General features: G+C 39.3%; 1 protein-coding gene across 2 annotated transcripts in view; it reads right to left on the reverse strand.

Moving 5' to 3' along the window:
- CHRND (cholinergic receptor nicotinic delta subunit) overlaps window positions 1-19,885 on the reverse strand; it is a 39,350-nt gene that overhangs the window by 12,049 nt on the left and 7,416 nt on the right. Inside the window, exons 3-11 of one of the 2 annotated variants that reach the window (XM_063442845.1) lie at window positions 17,051-17,095; window positions 15,732-15,841; window positions 13,905-14,060; window positions 10,944-11,059; window positions 9,685-9,885; window positions 8,431-8,497; window positions 7,942-8,056; window positions 6,078-6,288; window positions 3,768-3,886 (exon numbers count right to left, since the gene is read on the reverse strand). In XM_063442845.1, the coding sequence (XP_063298915.1) occupies window positions 3,768-3,886; window positions 6,078-6,288; window positions 7,942-8,056; window positions 8,431-8,497; window positions 9,685-9,885; window positions 10,944-11,059; window positions 13,905-14,060; window positions 15,732-15,841; window positions 17,051-17,095 (1,140 nt within the window). Of the gene's footprint in view, window positions 1-3,767; window positions 3,887-6,077; window positions 6,289-7,941; window positions 8,057-8,430; window positions 8,543-9,684; window positions 9,886-10,943; window positions 11,060-13,904; window positions 14,061-15,731; window positions 15,842-17,050; window positions 17,096-19,885 lie in introns of both variants that reach the window. The other variant, XM_063442844.1, reaches the window with a different exon arrangement.

Below are 19,885 nucleotides of genomic sequence, written 5' to 3' on the forward strand. Positions count from 1 at the left end.
TAGACAGCAACATGCATGTGTTTGATGTGTCCACTGCATTCTTGTAGTTAACACTGACAGATCAGAAAAGAACGGGGTTAAAAGAAGAGATTACATTTCTTTTGAGTGACTATAAAAAAAATCAATTTTTTTTATATTTTGGTGTTTTTTATGACTGAAATGTGTTTTATCTAATTAAGAAACAAAGGAAAGAAAGTTTATATTGTAGTGTATTAAAATAGTACTTATTATTTATTATCTTAGGTTTAATATATAATATTATATATAATTTTGGGTAGTGTTTGTGACTAAGTGGCTACTAAAAAAGACTAGACATACCCCATTTGCAATACCTTGGGTTGTCTACTATTGCAAATGGTATGCTATCATTAGGGTAATTTTCATTCCTGGGCTACCATACAGTCTCAAAGGCAACGTAACCAATCTGGTGAATTTCAATGAGAAAAAAATGAAACACAAGCCTTATATTTGACTCTGTAACTTTTGAAAACACAATAAAACCTGTACATGAGGGGTACTGTTATACCTAGGAGACTTCGCTGAACACAAATATTAGTGATTCAAATCAGTAAAACGTATCACAACAATTATATCGTCAGTGTTACTGCATTTTTACTGATGATATTCTTGTAATACATTTTAATATACACTAATATTTGTATTCTGCAAAGTCTCCTGAGTAAAACAGTACCCCCCATGTACAGGTTTTATGGTCTCTTGGAAAGTTACAGGGTTAAATATAGTGCTAGCAAATTAAATTCTCTGGACTTTCTGCCTAGGTTATCAGGCAGGACCCGCAAATTGTAATTCATAAAATGACTTAATTATGTAAAAATATTACATTAATATATACGTAGAAATAAAATATATATATATATACGTATTTTTTCATTTATATATAGGTATATATATATATATATACAAAAAGAGAAGTCCTGCGCTTAGTCCCATTACTACTGGGCCAGCTGCAATGACTACAACACACATCAGCCCCAATATATAGTAAAAACCAAAGAAAAGAAAATGTTATAAAGTGATATATACATATATATTTATGTATATAGATATATATTTTATTTTGTTCTAAGTGTATTTTGATATTAATATATATATTTTTTTATTCTTTATTTTTTAATATGTTTTTATTTTTCATTTTTAATGTATTTATATATTTATTTTATATTCTATATATATATATATAATTAACATAATTCTACTTGTATTTGGATATTAATATATATATATATATAATTATATATATATATTAATATTAAAATACACTTAGACAGTGTATGTGTATGTATATATATATATATATATATATATATACACTTAGATCATATATGTATATATATATATATATATATATATATATATGATCTAAGTATATATTATTTAATTTTAAACAGTTTCTAACTTTATTTAACTTTATTACAGGCAGCAGGAGGACAACCTGTCATTCTAGGCACTCCCCTGCTGGCACTGCTAAGGACGGCTATTCTGTCCATGTGATCGAGAGGTCCTCACAAGGACCTCACGATCACATGGCCAAGGAGGTCCGGATCAGATGCAATGAGACTCCATGGGATGCTAGGTAAGTCCCCCCATCGTGATTGCCGGTGGGGGATCGCCAGCGAGCAGGTAAGTGGGAAGGACGGCGGGACGTACTATGACGTCCGCCGGCGTTTAGAGCTGGGTCCCCAAGGACAGCATAGCATGCCCGCCATCCTTAAGGGGTGAAAGGGACACTATAGTCACCAGAAAAACTACAGCTTATTGTATTTGTTCTGGTGAGTATAATCAGTCCCTTCAGGCTTTTTGCAGTAAACACTGTGTTTTTTCTGAAAAATGCAATGTTTACATTACAGCCTAGGGATACCTCCAGTGGCCACTCCTCAGAAGGCTGATAGAGTTGCTTCCTGGGGCCATGTTGCACAGTGTGCAGCACTGACATTCAGTGTCTCCACCCTCTGCATGGAGACACTGAACTTTCTTCATAGAGATGCTGTGACGGTAGTCACCATCACCAAGAGCTTAAGATAGACAATTCAATAAGGTATCTGAATGATTCCTATGTTTAAGTCACCCTGTGTCCATTGTGGGTGCAGAGTGTGTGTGTGTAATGTGGTTGTTTGGGGCTAAATGTTAGTGTGCTCTGCTGTCTTGCTAATGCTTGCAATCAACTAGGTGGATTTGCCTGTAGAGCCTGTACAACACCACCTGTTAGTTGCAAGGATCTAGCAACAGCGATATGTATTACCTAATACATATCGCTGCATATTTGGGTAGATTTTGCATATTTGGGTAGATTTGCATATTGCTAATTCTGCAGGCAGGAGAGATATTTTCTGTTAAGTATTGTCCTCCCCACTCCATTATAAATATGTCATTGTGTTATAATAAGTTGCTGTATGTTGTCTGCCATGATTTCACTGTTTTAGTTTTATTGAGTTGTCACAGTAATCTCTATGTATTGAACATATGGGCTAGTCCCAAGTAAAAATTAAGTTTTGTGTTAGTTCCTTTTGGATCTTGTGTCCTGTGTGGATGTTTAGGGATCCCAGTGTCTTCTGACCTGTTTGCTGGTTAAAGGATTCGTCACGCCCTAGGATAAATTGAGAGAGCTAGGACTGAGAGCTGCAAGTGCCTTTGTAAAGTCTATAGCTGTAATCACTGTATAATCACTCGGTTGAGTACAGGAGCTCTGTCTCCTCTATGAGGAGATGATGATTGACCATAGCTGTGTTTGGCTGGTGCTGGCTCTGCCCCTGATCTGCCTTCTTGACAAGCTCAGCCAATCCAATGCTTTCGCATTGAGATTGGCTCAGAATACATCTTTTGATGATGTCAGCCAAGGAGGCAGATCAGGGGCAGAGCCAGCATCAACAGACTGGAATAAAGATACAATTTTACTATATTTAGGGGGCTAGATAGGGTTTTAACACTAAAGAATCAGGAATACATATTTGTGTTCCTGACCCTATAGTGTCCCTTTAACTTACTTTGTCACCAGAGTTAGCAACATTGTATATATTTGAGGTATTAGATCAATGGTCATTTGCCTTTGAAACATCTCTAAGGAGTTAGGGCGGAACGTATATTGCTCTACATCAGCAACAAGAAGGAATAAGCAGTGAGAATGAGAGAACTCTGAGGACACTCAATGATATTTGATCCACCGCTCACAAGGTACTGATCCTCCCGAGCGTGTAGGTGTGAGTGGCACTTGTCCACTACTCACTTATGAATAGATGTCCATAAGGGTATACATTTTAATATATTTTTTGTTGTTGCATTAATACCAGATAGTCTGCAATATATGTTTGTATTTGTTGTTCTTTTTAAAAAGATATATCATAGACAAGGTTAATTGACTTATAAGAGTGTAGTTTCTAAAAAAACATTAAGTATTTTTTCTCACAATTTTTTAAGTAGTCCCCCCCCCCCCCCCCTCCTTCATTTGAATGCCCACTTCCCTGGTGGACCCACCCATTGTATGTGTGGCCAGTGACGCAAGTTGTGTCACTGGTCACGCACCCTTGAAGGCCTGCCCAACTGTGCCGATTACATACTGCCAATGTTGGGACGTATGGGTTAATCACTAATCCCAAGAATTGTTGACACTGAACTCCCAGTTATCTTTTCCAACTCTGCTTTTTTGGCCTAAAAGTTCTTTTTCAACACACCACAATTCCTAATTCCCACCCCCTGCTACAGTAGCACAACAAACTGTTTGCTTCTAAGTGGTTGGTCAGATTTGTACTTACCTCACTGTAATCATTTTTGTCTCTCATGTGTTTGACAATAAAGTTTGCCCCATCAACAGCTGGTTTTATTTCTCCAAAAAGCTGGTCCTGTGAATTGTCTGTTCTCATTGGATTCGTACCTGAGAAGGAAGAGAAAATTGAGATTTTGTATTGAATAACTAAATGATGCATTCAGCTTCCTCCAGTTTTCCAACTATATATAGATTTTATTATTACCCAAATAAATACTACTTTTCTATCCCCACGACCATGAAAGTGTTAAAAAAAACAACAACCATGCGTGTATTACACTTTCCCCATAGAAAAGAATTGAATCTAAGCTTTTCTATAGTTAATTTGAAGGCGTTAGATGTCCTCAGCGTGGTCTCAGGAGTTGAATTGTCTGAGAATCCAGGAAGCTCCTCTAGTGACTGTCTGAATATCTTCATACTTGGCAGCTAGTTATAAAAAGCTCTTGCAAAAGTGGGTTGTCATTTGAGATGTGGATTTCGTCTGTATTGTTGAAAATATAGACAGAAGCATATACTGAACCTTAGAGTGGTTTAGTTCTTCAGGGTGCCTATCATGAGGTGAAATAGCGCTCCTGTGGAAGGAGTAAAACAAGAAAAAATATCCCTGAGAAGCAGGGACTAAGAGAGTGTGTCCAAAAAATATCCAATGAAAGGGGCTAACCCTGTAAATAGAGATTGAACAAGAAACAAAGAAAATGGATCCAACAACCAAAAAAGTTCAGGATCCACGGTTTAGATATATCAGAGTTAACTGTTAAAAACCTAAAGTTTATTGACACATCTATGACACTGACAAAAAATAATAATAAATAAACCCAAGTAACAAAGATGGGGGTAAATTATAAAGGCTTGAATAGTGGGGAAGGGAGAACCAAAATGCATATGAGGGTAGAGAGACAGGAGGGAGTAAAAATATGACTCCTACAGTATCATAGGCAGAGTCTAATAGAAGGCCTAAATGTACTAGGAATAGTCCTCCCTGGACTATACTTAATCCAAGATAATGTCTTTAACCTAAATAATGTAGGGGGATAAGTATAGAGTCTGAAAACCCTATATAAACACAGCAAGAGGATAGGCAGGATAGGTAGTAATAGGTGCTAATAGTCAGCTTTCAGGAGACAAGTCCCTATATTGCTAAGATATTCAAAAGTGCTGAAACTAAACACTGCTAATCCTCTATATAGCTAGTATAAAGTCTGTATACTTGATAGGAACACTGCTAGAGGGTAGGCAGGATAGATAGCAATAGATACTAATAGTCAGCTATCAGGAAGCAAGTCCCTATATTGCTGTGATATTCACAAGTGCTGAAACTAAACATTGCTAATCCTCTATATATAGCTAGTATAAAGTCTGTATACTTAATAGAAACACAGCCAGAGGGTAGGCAAGGTAGGTGGCAATAGATACTAATAGTCAGCTGTCAGGAAGCAAGTCCCTATACTGCTATAATATTCAAAAGTGCTGAAACTAAACACTGCTAATCCTCTATATAGCTAGTATAAAGTCTGTATACTTAATAAAAACACAGCTAGAGGGTAGACAGGATAGGTAGCAACAGATACGAATAGTCAGCTGTAAGTCAGCAAGTCCCTATATTGCTAAGATATTCAAAAATGCTGAAACTAAACACTGCTAATCCTCTATATAGCTAGTATAAAGTCTGTATACTTAGTAGAAACTCAGCTAGAGGATAGGCAGGATAGATAGCAATAGATAATAATATTCTGATGTCAGGAGACAAGTCCCTATATTGCCATGATATTCAAAAGTGCTGAAACTAAACACTGCTAACCCTCTATATAGCTAGGATAATAGTAGAGCAGGTAGCATCCCTTGCTAAATAATAAAAGAGAATGTGCTGGAAACCCCCATTTTGAAAAGAAAAAGAAAAATACCAAACACCCTAAGTGTTAAAATAAATGGTGATGTGATTTAAAAAATCATAATAGCGAGCCTAACGCGTTTCGGCGCTTAAACTAGTGCCTTTCTCAGAGTAAAACAAGGAAACAAGCCAGAAAACCAAAATATACCAAAACAATACATACACTATCAGATAGCAAGTGAAACCACAATAGAGTTATGTTCTGTCTGTGAAGTTAGTTTATATAGCTATAATTAATTAATTGCTGGTTGGTGTACTTATGGTGATGTTGGATTGTATGTGCATGGAGTCTCAAAAATGACACTTTACATGAACTATTTACGTGAACTATTTTGCACCTTTGAGGCTACCTAATCAAAGCAAAATCAAATGGGATATGTAGTAATTGTTCCAGGAAAATGATATCCTTACGTGCAGGAGTGGCTCTGCTGGTAAGTCCATGTCTCTCTGACTGCTTCTCAAACATAAGTTCACTTCGTGATTTGACACAGAAGTATTCCTCTGCTTTAACAATGTACCCCACGGAACTGCTGCGCCTCTGGAGAACACCATTCCATGGCTCAGGATCAGATTCTGCTGGCATTGACATGTGCAGGATGCGGGGCAGTTTGTTTAAGAAAACCTAGAAGGAAAGTAATATGTTACAAACAAAAAAGTGCAATTAACTGCCAAGAAGATATACAATACATCTGTAATGACTTGATTATTATGAGTAGCCCAGAATCGCCCTTAATGGTCTGACCAGGTGTGCATTTGAGGATGATCCAGCTACTCAGTTTAACATACTTACTTGGTTTTAAACTTACTTACGGTACTATATGTTTAGAGTTGTTCGTGATCAACATCTTAAACAATAGCGTTGAAATGAATGCTCCGAATGCCTTATGTCAGTACTTTCAGTTATTTTCATTTCATTCCAGTGACAACACTTACTGCAGCCCAATCCTTCTTGCCTGGCATTACAGGAGGGAGGGCAGGGAGGACCAGCAGCGGAACTACCACTGGTGCAGCCAGTACAGCAACACTGGGGCCCACAAGCTGCCTGGGGCCCATCAGATGGTCCTCAAACTTGTGACCGCCTGATGTGCAATTCTGATAATGATGCAACTGAGACCGTCAGATTGGCAGGGCTTGGAGGAAGTGAGTTCAGGTCACTTCTTTACAGCTTATATGGACTAAGCAGGTGGGGGGATGGCAAGAGGAAGGTGTGCCTTCTAGCAGTCCCAATAGCCCCGTCAATCAGAACCATTGGACCCCAGGGAGCAGCAGCCTGAGCCAGCAGTCCCACTGGGCACCAGGCAAGCCACACTCCTGCATCCAAAAGTATGGAAAGTATGGAAACAGGAGTGTGGCTAAAATGTATTTGTATATAACTTCTATATGTTTGTGTCGATGTGCATGTTTATCTGTGTGTTGGTGTGTATCTGTGTATATATATATGTTTGTGTGGAGGTGTGTCATTAAGTGTGTTTGTATCTGTGTTTGTGTAGCATTTTATGTGTCTGTATCGATGTAGCAGTGTAAATGTGTATGTACATACATATGTGCATTCAAACACTAATACTAAACACTCCCCTGCATTATACATGCCAACACTATATACAAACACACCACTGCCATCAAAAAAACAACACTACATTCATATGCACCACTCCAATTTAAAAGGCAACTTCACACACAAAAAAAACTACATTCAAACACCAACACTAGATCCAAATGTATCTCTGAATTCAACCACCAACATTACACACAGATACACAGCTACATTCACTCACAACTGCTATGTACAATAATGTACATATATTTAGAATGAAATGCTTTACGTAATACCATGACCACTTCAAATCAATTAGTGGTCATGATGCTTGGAGTAAGCCTTTAAAGACCCTGCAAGAAAGGCTCTGTGTAACAATTAATGGTATGAAAGCAGAACATTCTTTGTTGGCACAGATCAGATTTTACTGGCTTTACCACTCTTTTTACCACTGAAGTGTCTTAGACAGCCAAGTTAGCTAATTGAATTCTGATAGTGTCTTTACAGCAAGGTTAAAAAATTACACTCACTCACTAGCCATATGCTAGTGACAATTTAGCCCTGGCAAGTACAAATTAATTGGGAGTGAGCCATGGCCATACTAGGCTTGTGTCAATTAACTTCTGGGCCTACCTAGCAGCTAGTAGCATCAGATCTAGAATTATGAGCCCTGATTATAGTATACAATTATAATTTTAAAAGATTAGTAATGCATTTTGATTCCTGGCTGTTAGAACTTACCTCTTTCATCTTTTCTGACATGATATGCGTGCTCGGCGTTCTGAAATGAATATTCAGGACAATGACACAACTCACTACCACTATTGTCACCAATACCATGATAAACATGAGGTACCTGTAGGACACAAAATATACATTCAGCACAACTTAGATAGTTTGAGCTTTTCTGTGGAAGTTCAATCAGCTTGGCAAGAAGAGCCATATATTTTTAATCCAAATTGCATATTTGGGGATCTAGCACAAAATGCACTGCATTAAAAAGTCTAATAATACATAACCAAATGTGGTTATATGATGCCATATCAGCAATTGTCTTGCATTTAAATCAGTATGTTGTTTTGTTTTTGTTTTTAATCTTAAGCTATATGCAAATATATATTTATATATATATATTTATATAGATAGATAAATTTATTTTTATATCATTTGTATTTAGAGGTAACACCCAGATCTGCATGGAATTTCAAATAAGCTTAATTTTTTACTCACTTGCTGATGAGTGGAATGGCCAAGGAAGTCTCAGGAAGGCGCTGCGAGATCAGCAACAGGAAGACAGCTTGAGCCAAAAGCACAGAAATGGACAATGTCATCTTCTCACCACCTAAACAAAGCACACCGTTACACACAAGATTACCATAAACTGGCCTTACAGCAAACTAATGCTATGAATGAAAGAAGCAACAATATGTAGCTTGTTATGTTAAGTTTATGTTTACCACTTTTCTTTGGTGGTGAATATTAATTGTATAAATTCTGAAATACACCCCACTCTGCAATATCCACGTAGCTCAGACCTGGCCTCTGAACCCACAAGATGCCGGCAGAAGACTTCAGAAACACTTCCACGATGCACATTGACTACAATATACAAACTAGACTATATTTTTGAGAAATTCTATCCCGCTTAGCGGCAAGTATGCAGCCGCCTCCACACAGTAGCCGACAGGAGGTGCAACCACCTTCCCACACAGTTGTGAGTGTGGGACTATCACTAAGTCTGTCAGTAATCCTTTGTCCCACCCCACCTGGCTCCCACAACCAGATCCTAATCATGCCGGTACCACAGGAACTGAAATGCACTGGCAACTGGCACGGAGCCGGGCTTGGGCCCAGAAGTGTGTAGTGGCGTACTACTACTCATTCACCTTTCAAGATGGTGGCTACGGCGTTCAGGAACCTCCATGGAACTCAGAAGCAATGTTGCAGCAGGTTTTCCTGTGCAATATGAGTCACACATACTGGGACTAGCAGCCTTTGAGCTGGCTGCCTGCCTACAGACTCGGCATCAGATGACTACATAATTACTTACTGGCAGATTTCAAGGGCTGTGTGGTCACATAAGGTTTAATCATGATCTCTCCCTAAAAGGGTGTTTTCCTGTTCAATACTAGCCTAGCCTTCTTGTATTTATTGCTACCCACACTCTTAAACTCTCTTAACATACTCGCATACTCGTGTATTAAGCTACATGTTAGCTAGTACAGACAGTCAGTCCTTCTGACATATCTTGTTATACATCTCTTTTTTTTATTTTTAAAAGTGCAATCTAGCCAGACATTACTTGTTATATCTGCATATCTTCTCTCTTTGTTTATATGCGCAACTGATGTCTTTACCTATGTACCATACCACTGCACAACAAAAATAAATAATTTTTCAAAATCTATATATAATTATTTGGTTATTAATCAGAAGATTTATTATCCATTATATGCCAACTGATTGCATGCCATGGACACTTACTGTCAGCTGGTAGGTAAAAGACCAGATTGGCCATTAGTGCAATGAGCACACATGGAGCCAGTATATTAATTATGTAGAAGAGTGGTTTGCGCTCAATAAGAAGGTAGAAAGTGATGTCCTGGTACTTGTTGCTTTCTGGAGATACGCTTCTGTCAATGTTCTTCTTTGCTGGAATATGGACAATTTCCCACTCTCCATTCTCTATAGTACCGATAAAAAAGGTCAATAAGTATCAAAACAGTGACATATCTAAACAAACTGCTTTAAAATATGTATTTTTTTTTTCATGAGTGACTGGCTAAGTACAGTTGATTTTAAAATTAATGGGGTGAGTAAACTGTTGTAAAGTTATTGGCAAGTGTCTGTTATCCTTGAAATCTAAGTACCCTCAACCCAGCACCCTATCTGTCTTCTTGAGAGACATTAGAGGGTACTTCCGCTGCAGTAAACAAGTCAAACTTGGTTCTTCAATCAATGCTTTTCATGGAGAGCATTTGATTGGAGGCATTGAGAAACACTGCATTTGTCACGGGAGGCGGATTCGGTGGCTGCAGGGACTGGATCTTGACATTGGAAAAAGGGTGAGTAAAAGTATTTTTTTATTGCAGTTAGTGGGGCCCAGAAATCTAAACAGCAAGTAGAAACACTATAGTGTTACGAATACACGTTTGTATTCAGAATGCTATAGTATTTCCTTTAAAAAGTTTTAAGAATAATTAGATTAAAAGGAGCATGAAAACAAGCAAAGAAAGGTTATAAAGTACAGCAATATGTTCTATATGTAACAGTTCATGTTTAATGTTTAGTTTTTTTCTGCATATTTACTGACACTTTAATTTAAAATAAAAACTCTACATGATTTAATCCTGCTCTGGATTACCCGCAAGACACCCAAGGTCATGGCTTGGGGTGGCTGGTAGGAGACTAGTGGTAGTGCCATTAAGGAATGTGTGGTCTACACCTCTAGGGGATGCAGACTTCTTCAAGAACTCTCACGGTCCCAGGGCTCAGAGTACTGTCAATATACCATATAACCAGGGCAGTGCTCTGATTCATCTAAAAATGCATTTGACGTTTGATTTTAATAAATCTATGACTGGCAGATTCTGTATTTAAACATTATATAAATATAGGAAGGGGGAGGGGCACATAGAGTTAACAGATGAAATAAAAGGTAAATCCAATCCCTCATGCAACTGATAAAATACCTCTTATGCTTTCCCACTTTGTCAGTGCATTTCATGGAGCAGCTAGAATACCTGTGAACCCCTCAGGGTCAATTATGATCCATTCTACGTAGTATTCTCTGTTTGTTTCACCTTCGGGATCCTTCCTCAGTTGCAGGTTGATCTCTTTGGCATTGTAATTCAAAGAGCTAAAAACAAACACACAAACAAAGGGATAACTTGTATGCTACACCTGAGTCTATTAACTAAACACAAATTACTTTTTGCAAATTTGGCTGATTCCATTCAGTTAAATTTTTCGGCATTCGATTGTTAAAATTCTTCTGTGGTTTACTGTATTCACTAAAAGCTGAATGATAGTCAAATTGCTACAGTGAGATTTAAGAACGGCCCAATTGAACTGCAACCAAATCATAACTGAATTTCCCTGCTACAAAAAAAGCTCTAATGTTATAGTAGATTTTGGAGTAAAATGATTTACTGGTTTAAAAGGGTTTTGTTGTAGTGTCAGAGTACCCTAGGATTAGAAACACTTTCAGGATCATTACTAGAGTGAACATTTAAAGTGAATTGGAAAAATTCTCTAAGCCAGCTGCGCTTTCAGTTCTACTGTTTTGACCTTAAATTTTAAATTTACTTTGAATTCTCACTTTACTCTTTTAGATTTTCTAGCAGATACCCTGGTCTCAGTCAGGGGCATTGGAACCACTGCATACCTCTCAACATTAAGAGTTATGGAATCAGGACGGGTGGGCAGGCTTTCAGAGGGGAATCAACAATGAAGCAATTAAGTGTCACGGATGATGTCCATAATGGGTGACCCACATGGAAAGGGGGTGGGTTTCCTCACTCAAGGGGAGGGTCAGCCTGGAGCCAAGAAAGATTGGGGCCCCTTCCTGGCCAACCCCTTACATACCATACATAACTAACACAGAGAGCGCTGCTGAAGCATACTCTCTGCATGGTCCTAGCTGAATCACCCATGTGTAACACCCTGGACTTGCCAGGAAGGGGCCCCAATCTGTCTCAGTATCTGTTAGTGCTAGAGACCTTAAGCATGAAGGGAGCCAGTGCGTTTAGCTCACTTGGCCAAAATTGGGTTATATGGATATTTGGCTGATTGCAACAAACGGGGTTTTACACTAACGTGTCTTGTACCATAATGGGCCATTCAGACACCAAAATCCAAACATTGTTCAGAAGATGTCTGGATTTTATATATATTCTGAATGAGCCTAAACCAACAATAAAAGTTTTATCTAGTTAACCATCCATCAGCACACTGTTTGACTACTTACATTGGGGACTCTAGGATCAGGGCCGGCGCTACCATAAGGCAGCACAGGTGTCTGCCTTAGGGTGCACAGGCCCAGAGAGCTCGGGATCCAGGTGTAACGAGTATATACCCCTACACGCAGGATCCAGCCTAACAGAAGACAGCACAGAGGAGAGATACGTCTACCGGACCTTAGAGTGGCCGGACTCGACGTAATAGGAGAAGTACAGAGTCAGGAACGATCCGAGGTCAAGGGCACAAAGAGACAGCGTAAACGAGAACTAGCCGGGGTCTGGTACACAGGAATCAGCAAGCCGGCAAACAGTACAGACAAGGATAAAGCGAAAACGAAGTCAGAATGCAAAGCCAAGGTCAAATACGGAGAAACACAACTGAACACAACAAGCACTAAAGGGAACTGTAGCAGAAACCACGATAGGGCAAGGAACTAAGGGAAAAGGGTGAGTATAAGTAGCCTTCAAACTAATGTGATTGGCTCCTGTCACTTCCACACCCCCAACAGGTAAGTGTATGGGGTGATTGGCATGACAGGAGCCAATGGGAGCCTTTTTGCAATTTAGGCTCCCACTGTCTCTTTAAGAGCGCGCCCGAGACTCGCGGCGCGCTCTTAGCTGCAGGCGGGACACGTGACCGCATCTCGCGGTCACTGCCCGTCTTCCTGTTAGGCGAGTCGGATGAACCGCGCTCGGCTCGTGCAGCCGCAGGACCGCGCGCGGCTTGAAGAGAGGACCGCGGCCGGCCCCCGGATAAGGTAAGTAACGCTACACCAGGTCACTGGTACTTGGCAGGAGGTACCCTTCTGCCAGACATTCATTGTAGCGTGAGCAAGTGGCGGACCAGAGTAGAGGAGCGTGTTTCCCTCTACCTGACAGGAAGTGTGCACAGGGAGCACCACCAAACTGCTTTCTGTAACTCAGATCAGTGTTCCTCAATACTCTCCTCAAGGCACACCTATTAGTCCAGGATTTATGGATTACTTGGGTGTGTCTAAGGTGTTTCAAAAATATGAAAAACACCTCTAAGGTGTTTTTCTTTCTTTTTATAAATACCTTAGAGACATTAGGTGACTCATTAAATCCTGGACTGTTAGGTGTGCCTTGAGGAGCACTGACTCAGAGTAGTTTGTTGTCTACTGTTGTCTACGGCTCGATCATGCTACACAGGAGTGAGTTAAGCGGACACGGGTTTGGAGAGGGGGCAAGATACATCGAGGGAGGGGAGAAAGTAAGAAACATTGGGGACTGGGGGAATGAGAAACATGGAAGAGCTGAGGGATTGAGACACATGGGTGGCTGAGGCAATGGAATGAGGGGCTGGGGGAATGAGAAACATGGAGGGACTGAGGTAAATGAGACACATAGAAGGGCTGGATGGAAGAAATGAGACACGTGGATTGGATGAGTGTGCTTGTGGGGGACACAAATCAACATAGAGGGGCTGGGGGAAAAAGAGAAAAGGCGCTTGTGGAGGAGACACACAAATGGGGCTGTGGAGAGAAAGAGACACACAAAGGGGCTAGGGAAGGGGCAAAAGCAATGGTTCATTTAACTCTGCTTCGATTCAGATCTAAGGGGATTATAGACCAGTATTTCCAGGATATCATGGACCTTAACCGGTTAAGTAAAAAAATCTAAATGATAAATGTGTTTATTTCTAGTTTAAAACTAAGATTGCAACCAATCAGATGAATAAGATAAATTCTGCACCAGTATTCATGGGTTAGGGTGGATACATACCTAAACTTAAGAGAGCAGTTTTGCCAGTCAAATGGAAAGTAGTTCACATTGATCGAACAGGAGGTTTGATAAATAGCAGGTGGCAGCCAGTAAACACGACCATTGCTTTCTATCAGGACATTGCAGTAATAAGCCACCTCAAAGTTTCCGTTGTTGCTACAGAGAGAAACATAAAAAAATGTAAATGTGTATATGGCACTAAAGACATACATGGAGTTGCTCTATTAATTCTGGCTTTTGACATTTATTACAGAGAGAGAAAGAGATGAGAGATTCATATGGTGATAGCTGAATCTTTGTATCATTATCTGTATCTTTCTATTTATTACTATCTCATTATGTAGCACGTTTCTGTTTCTTAGTGAATTGAAATACTTAGTGATTGTTCTTGGACTAAAAAGAAACGTTAAGCACCAAAACCAATTAATCTTAATAAAGTGGTTTTGGTCCTTTTTCTCTGTAAAGTATTTCATTTATGGTGAGAAATGCCAATGTTTACATTTGTGAGAGACCACGTCTTTAATGGCTGTCATACTGGAAGCAAAGAGAGGCACTTCCTCGAAGGTCTTTGCATTTGACATCATCGTGCTGACACATTTGATTTCATGCTTTCCAAGTGGTTGAGTGTAGCAATTGCTGTGCATCAACAGTAGACTCAGACATATGGATGATCTCAAAAGGTTTGAGCCAGGGTAGGTGTTGCTATGGCTGCTACATAAATAGAAGCATAGTGATTTAATATATAAATGGCAGAGAACTGAGCAGTGAGACTACAGGGCCAGGATCTATACACAAAAGCGGCTTCATTAAGCGTAAGTTTTCTTTAGCTTTCCTAAAAACATGCAACACCACAAGCAGACACACACACCCACACAAAGACCCACAAGTAGGACACCCACACCATTCTCTGCCGGCCCTGTCTCACTTTACATTCTCCCACTTAGTCACAATCACCATTCAGTCATATTGTAAACGAGTCACATACATCCACCATTTTCCATTTATGTATATATGAAGGGGGATAAATTGAGGAAACTGTATGTAGACAGCAAGAAGAATTTATGCGGCTGTGATCTGTGCTGGGTTTTGCCAGCTGCCCAGCACCAATCACAGTACAATTGACTGGGAAAGTAAATCTCCCTGTAATGCTGAAAAAAACAGCCATCAGATAGTGGACACAAATCATTTTCTTCTGTTTTAACTAGAAAACCCATCGGCTGATATCTTTACTGATATTAGCAGAGGGTTTCCTTGGGGTAGGGTTAGGGATTAGGTTTAGCATAGAGCTAGTGGTAGTGTAAGGTAAGGCTTAATGCTGGGTGAGCTGTAATGCTGTTCTGGAGTTGGGACGTTTTTGGTGTTTTGGAGTCTGGAGTTAGGAATAATGTATGGATACTTCAAAAAACTGTGTTTTTCTAAAACACTCGTATTGGTTAATCCTTTGTAAGATGGTCGTCGTCACCAAATAAAAAAATAAATAAATAAAAGCTAAATTTTCTTTGTCTGACATCACTCTCCCTTGCCAGATAAATGTCAGAGAGTACTGATAGAGTGGCACAAGGTGGGGGTTCATGCTGGCATTGGCTACTTGGCACCAGTTTGCTGTGTGTGCTGGCATCAGACGCCAGTTTTGCTATTTGCTCTCTTAAGGGGTTAACAAATAATACAAATTAATAAATGATAATAAAAATATAATATTTTATCTATACCATACATTTAATAACCAAAAGAAATGTTTTAATGAATCTAAAAAAATATAACACTAGTGATCTTCTTATTCTCTAAACCCAATGCTTGGAACAGTTTTATTGCAGTTTCTATTCTTACTTATTTTCCAGGACGAGTTGTGGATTCCACACCATGTCTGGAGGGACCCGGAGAATATTAATATCATAGAACTCTGACTCATTCCATGACAGTCTTCTATCATACCACACCTGGAGAATATGGAGAGGGCACTTGATTATATAAAATAAGCTTTAGTAAATTAAAGGGTTAGTTCAAGCATCATGATCACTTCAGTGGTTCCAAGTGCTCATAGGGCTAGAAACCTATACATGCAGCATTACAGAGATATATATTTAGGCTAGCTGTGCTGGCTAATGTCAATTCTGAGCATATATCTAGCACAGGATTTCATTTGTTTAATGAATGGCTGTATCAGCATCCAGCTTCTAGACAACTCATTCCAGCTTCAACAACTACAAGTCAGTAAGCCAGCACTAGGAGAGGCTTGGTGCCCATCAGAACACACCTTCTTACAGGGAAACAGTGCCATCATAATCATAATCACTGCAATGAACTGTAGCAGTTATAATGCTTGGAATCAAACTTTAAGCTATTTCTCAAGAGCAGACTTACATCTTATATATTTAAAAAAAAATGTATAATGCACACACTAAAACAGGGGGAATACTTCCTGCAGTGTGGAGAGCCAATCCTGCAGACATCAAATGGAAGAAAATAAATATTCGGGCACACCTGAGGTTTCTTCTAAAAGGCAATCTTTTTATTTGGAACAAGAAAGTGGAGACATTTCGGCTCCTCTCTCAGCCTTTATCAGACTTGATAAAGGCTCAGAGAGGAGCCAAAACATTGTATCCACTTTCTTGCTCCAAATAAAAAGACTGCATTTTAGAAGAAACCTCAGGTGTACCTGGATAAAGGCTCAGAGAGGAGCCAGAACATTGTATCCACTTTCTTGTTCCAAATAAAAAGGCTGCCTTTTAGAAGATACCTCAGGTGTATCTGGATCTTTTTTCCTTCCATTCTATATTTTATATAATTCCGCAAAAGCAGCCAACATAGTAATGTATCTGTGAACTCAAGTATGCACATTCTGCAGTAAATGTCATTGTGACTCAGGACCCTACTAAAAATCCTGATCCTTATGGGGTTATTCAGTAAATTAAGAATTTAAGGTGAATTTCAAATTCAAGGTTAGAATAGCCAAACTGGAAAAATTCAGCTATTCTTTCAGTTTCACTGCTCTGGCCTTACAATTGGAATTCTTTTAGAATTCTCACTTTAGTAAATAACCCAGTAAGTGTTAGTTAACAATGGGATACATTTAGTGTTTATTGTGATTTTATATTTTGACTACCCCAGTAGAATGCGCAAAAATCGATATAAATTGCATCTCTTACCTGCTCAACCCATACATTGGTACTCAGAGTTTCATCGGCTTCTTTCTGCAAAAAAAAACTGAATTATCCCATTTGTTATATAAGCTATCTGCAGAATATTGTTCTGACAAAAGTGACAGCTAATATGTATTCCACAATAAACCAATGTAGACTTGATAGTGGAGGGGAACGTTCCTTTTTCCTTTTCACTTGATGTGTATTGATTGGAGGATAATAGAGATTACGTTTAACATTAATTTGCTGGTGTCCCAGGCAACCCTGTTTTTTATATTAACTCCTAATGCTCAATACAATAGGGGAATTTAATAACTTAATGAATGATGATAAAACCCCTAAATAATTTCCCTTTTTTTTTGCGCTTAATTTTCATAGGCATGTACATACTGTGTAAATTGCACTGTTGGCATTTAGTTCATAGACAGAGCTGTTTAACAGTGCACTGCTCATGTCCTGACCTCAATGGACAGCTATAAGACTAGTCAGCCTGGCGTGCATTTAGGGCAAACTGGCCAGCCCCTTTTTTGGAAAGCATGTAACCTTTTTGAATGGGCCTGTCCCCTTTGAGCATCACAAGTGATGCAATTGCTTCACTGCCACACTCCTTTAGGCCCACCTCCTGTCTCAGATCTATATCTCGTAATGTTACGAGGTATGGTTAAAGGGGCATCGTAAACAATGCAACCATTAGAGCCTGCTGCAGCCACTGGCACCATTCACTGGTTTGTGTCAATTAATCATTCATTTCCTATGGCTTAAGATAAACCAAATCTGCTGATGGAACACCATTGCCATGGAGGGCAGTATGTGGTCTGCAACAATCTGTAAGTAGGTAATAAATGTCAAAATAACATCCACATGACTGCCAAGACCCAAGGTTTCCCTGAAAAAAATTGCCCAAAGCATAACACTTTCTCCGTCGGCCTGTCTTCTTCCCATTGAGCATTCTGTTGTCTTCTCTTCCCCAGGAAGACAATGCACATGCACACATTCATCCAACTGATTTAAAAGAAAATATGATTCATCAGACCAGGCAACCTTAGTCCAGTTCTGATGCTCACATCCCCATTGAAGGTACTTTCGGCAGTGGAGCACTCTGACCAGTCTATGTCTATACAGCCCCATACACAGCAAACTGAGATGCACTATGTGTTCTCACACCTTTCTATCATGACCAGCATTGGGTTTTTAGGTTTTTCATCAATTTGACCTACAGTTGCTCTTCTGTGTGATCGGATTAGACGGGCTAGCCTTTGCTCCCCATGTGCATCAATTAGTCTTGGTGGCGCAAGGAAGGACGCCAGTTCACTGGTTGTCCTTCCTTGCGCCACTTTTGGTAGGTACTAAGAATTGCATACCAGGAACACTCCACAAGACTTTCTGCTTTGGAGATGCTATGATCCAGTCATCTAGTAACCACATTTTGCCACTTGTCAAAGTCACACAGATCTTTTCACTTGTCCTTTTTTCCTGCATCCAACACATGAAATTCAAAAACTGACTGTTCACTTGCTTCCTAATAAATCCAACCCTATTTACAAGAGCCATTGTAATAATATAATTAATGTTTTTCACTTCACCAATCAGCAAGGCCAGACTGGGAAAAAAAATTGGCACAGGCATTTTTTAATCACAGCGGCCCACTGAAAAGGATGTGTTTTGTCATCCCCAATGACAAGTACACCCTATTTTAAAGTGAGCATGTTGGTTCAATGCTCTTCCAGGGCAGACCAAGTGCAGAGCTCTGCTGAAGAGCTTTAGCATGAGAAAAAAGGCCATGTATTTAATAACATGCTTGCGTTGTGTTTGCTTGAAACTTGTCTCTGGTGTATCCATAAATGGGATACCAGGAGACAAAAATGCCAGGAAAGAGTACTGTGCATGTGTTTGGAGCCTGCTTATGGGATTGCGTGTGTGTAGAGTGACCTGATTGTGGTGTGATTTTGTGTTAATAGGTTGGTTTCAGTCATGTTGTGTTTGTGGTGTAATGTAATGTATGTGTGTCTAGGTGCTGTAGAGAGTGTGTGTATAGGGGGCATAGTGTGTATAGGGGATGTAGTACATACTGGCTGTAGTGTGTGTGTGTATAGGTGATGTAGTGTGTGTAGGGGTTGTAAAGAGTGTGTGTTTAGGGAATGTAGTATGTGTTTGCTTACAAGGAATATAGTGTGTGCATAGGGGATCCAGAGTGTGTATGCCAGAAATGTAGTGTGTGTGTGTAGAGGATCTAGTGTGTGTTTGAAAACCCCAACTTTGAGTGTGTGTGTAGAGGATTCATAGTGGATAAAGGGATCTAGTGTGTGTATATGTAGATGATTCAGAGTTGGGTAAGGGATGGAGTGTGGGTCTGGAATGTGTTTAGGAGTGCAGTATGTGTGTGAGTATGTGTGTGAGGGGTTATGTAGTATATATACATATATGTTTAGAAGTAATATTATTAAAAAATATTTTAAATGTGTAATATGTTGATAATATGTTTAATATATTGATATATTTTTTGATACCGGTATTTTCATTTTTTTTAAATACTTTCAAAAGTTTATCCAAAAATATTAAAGAATTTGAAAACCTATCCAGTGATATTAAATGGAGGCCTTATTGCATATGTCCAATACATTAGATATGGATATCTCCAGTTTAAAGGTTTTACTTACCTTTCTTCCAGAGCCAAGACGTCCATCGTGCAAGCATCGCATTTGCTGCATAGGAAGTGTCTCTAGGCACTCACACTGTGACAGTCAGTAGAGGTGTCTTTAACCCTTCAAGATTGAGAATGTTTTTCCTGGGAGAGTTTAAACTACAGGACCACTGCACCCAGACTACTTCAATGAGATGAAG

This window comes from Pelobates fuscus, chromosome 2 (assembly GCF_036172605.1).
Source record: "Pelobates fuscus isolate aPelFus1 chromosome 2, aPelFus1.pri, whole genome shotgun sequence".
NCBI lineage: Eukaryota > Metazoa > Chordata > Amphibia > Anura > Pelobatidae > Pelobates > Pelobates fuscus.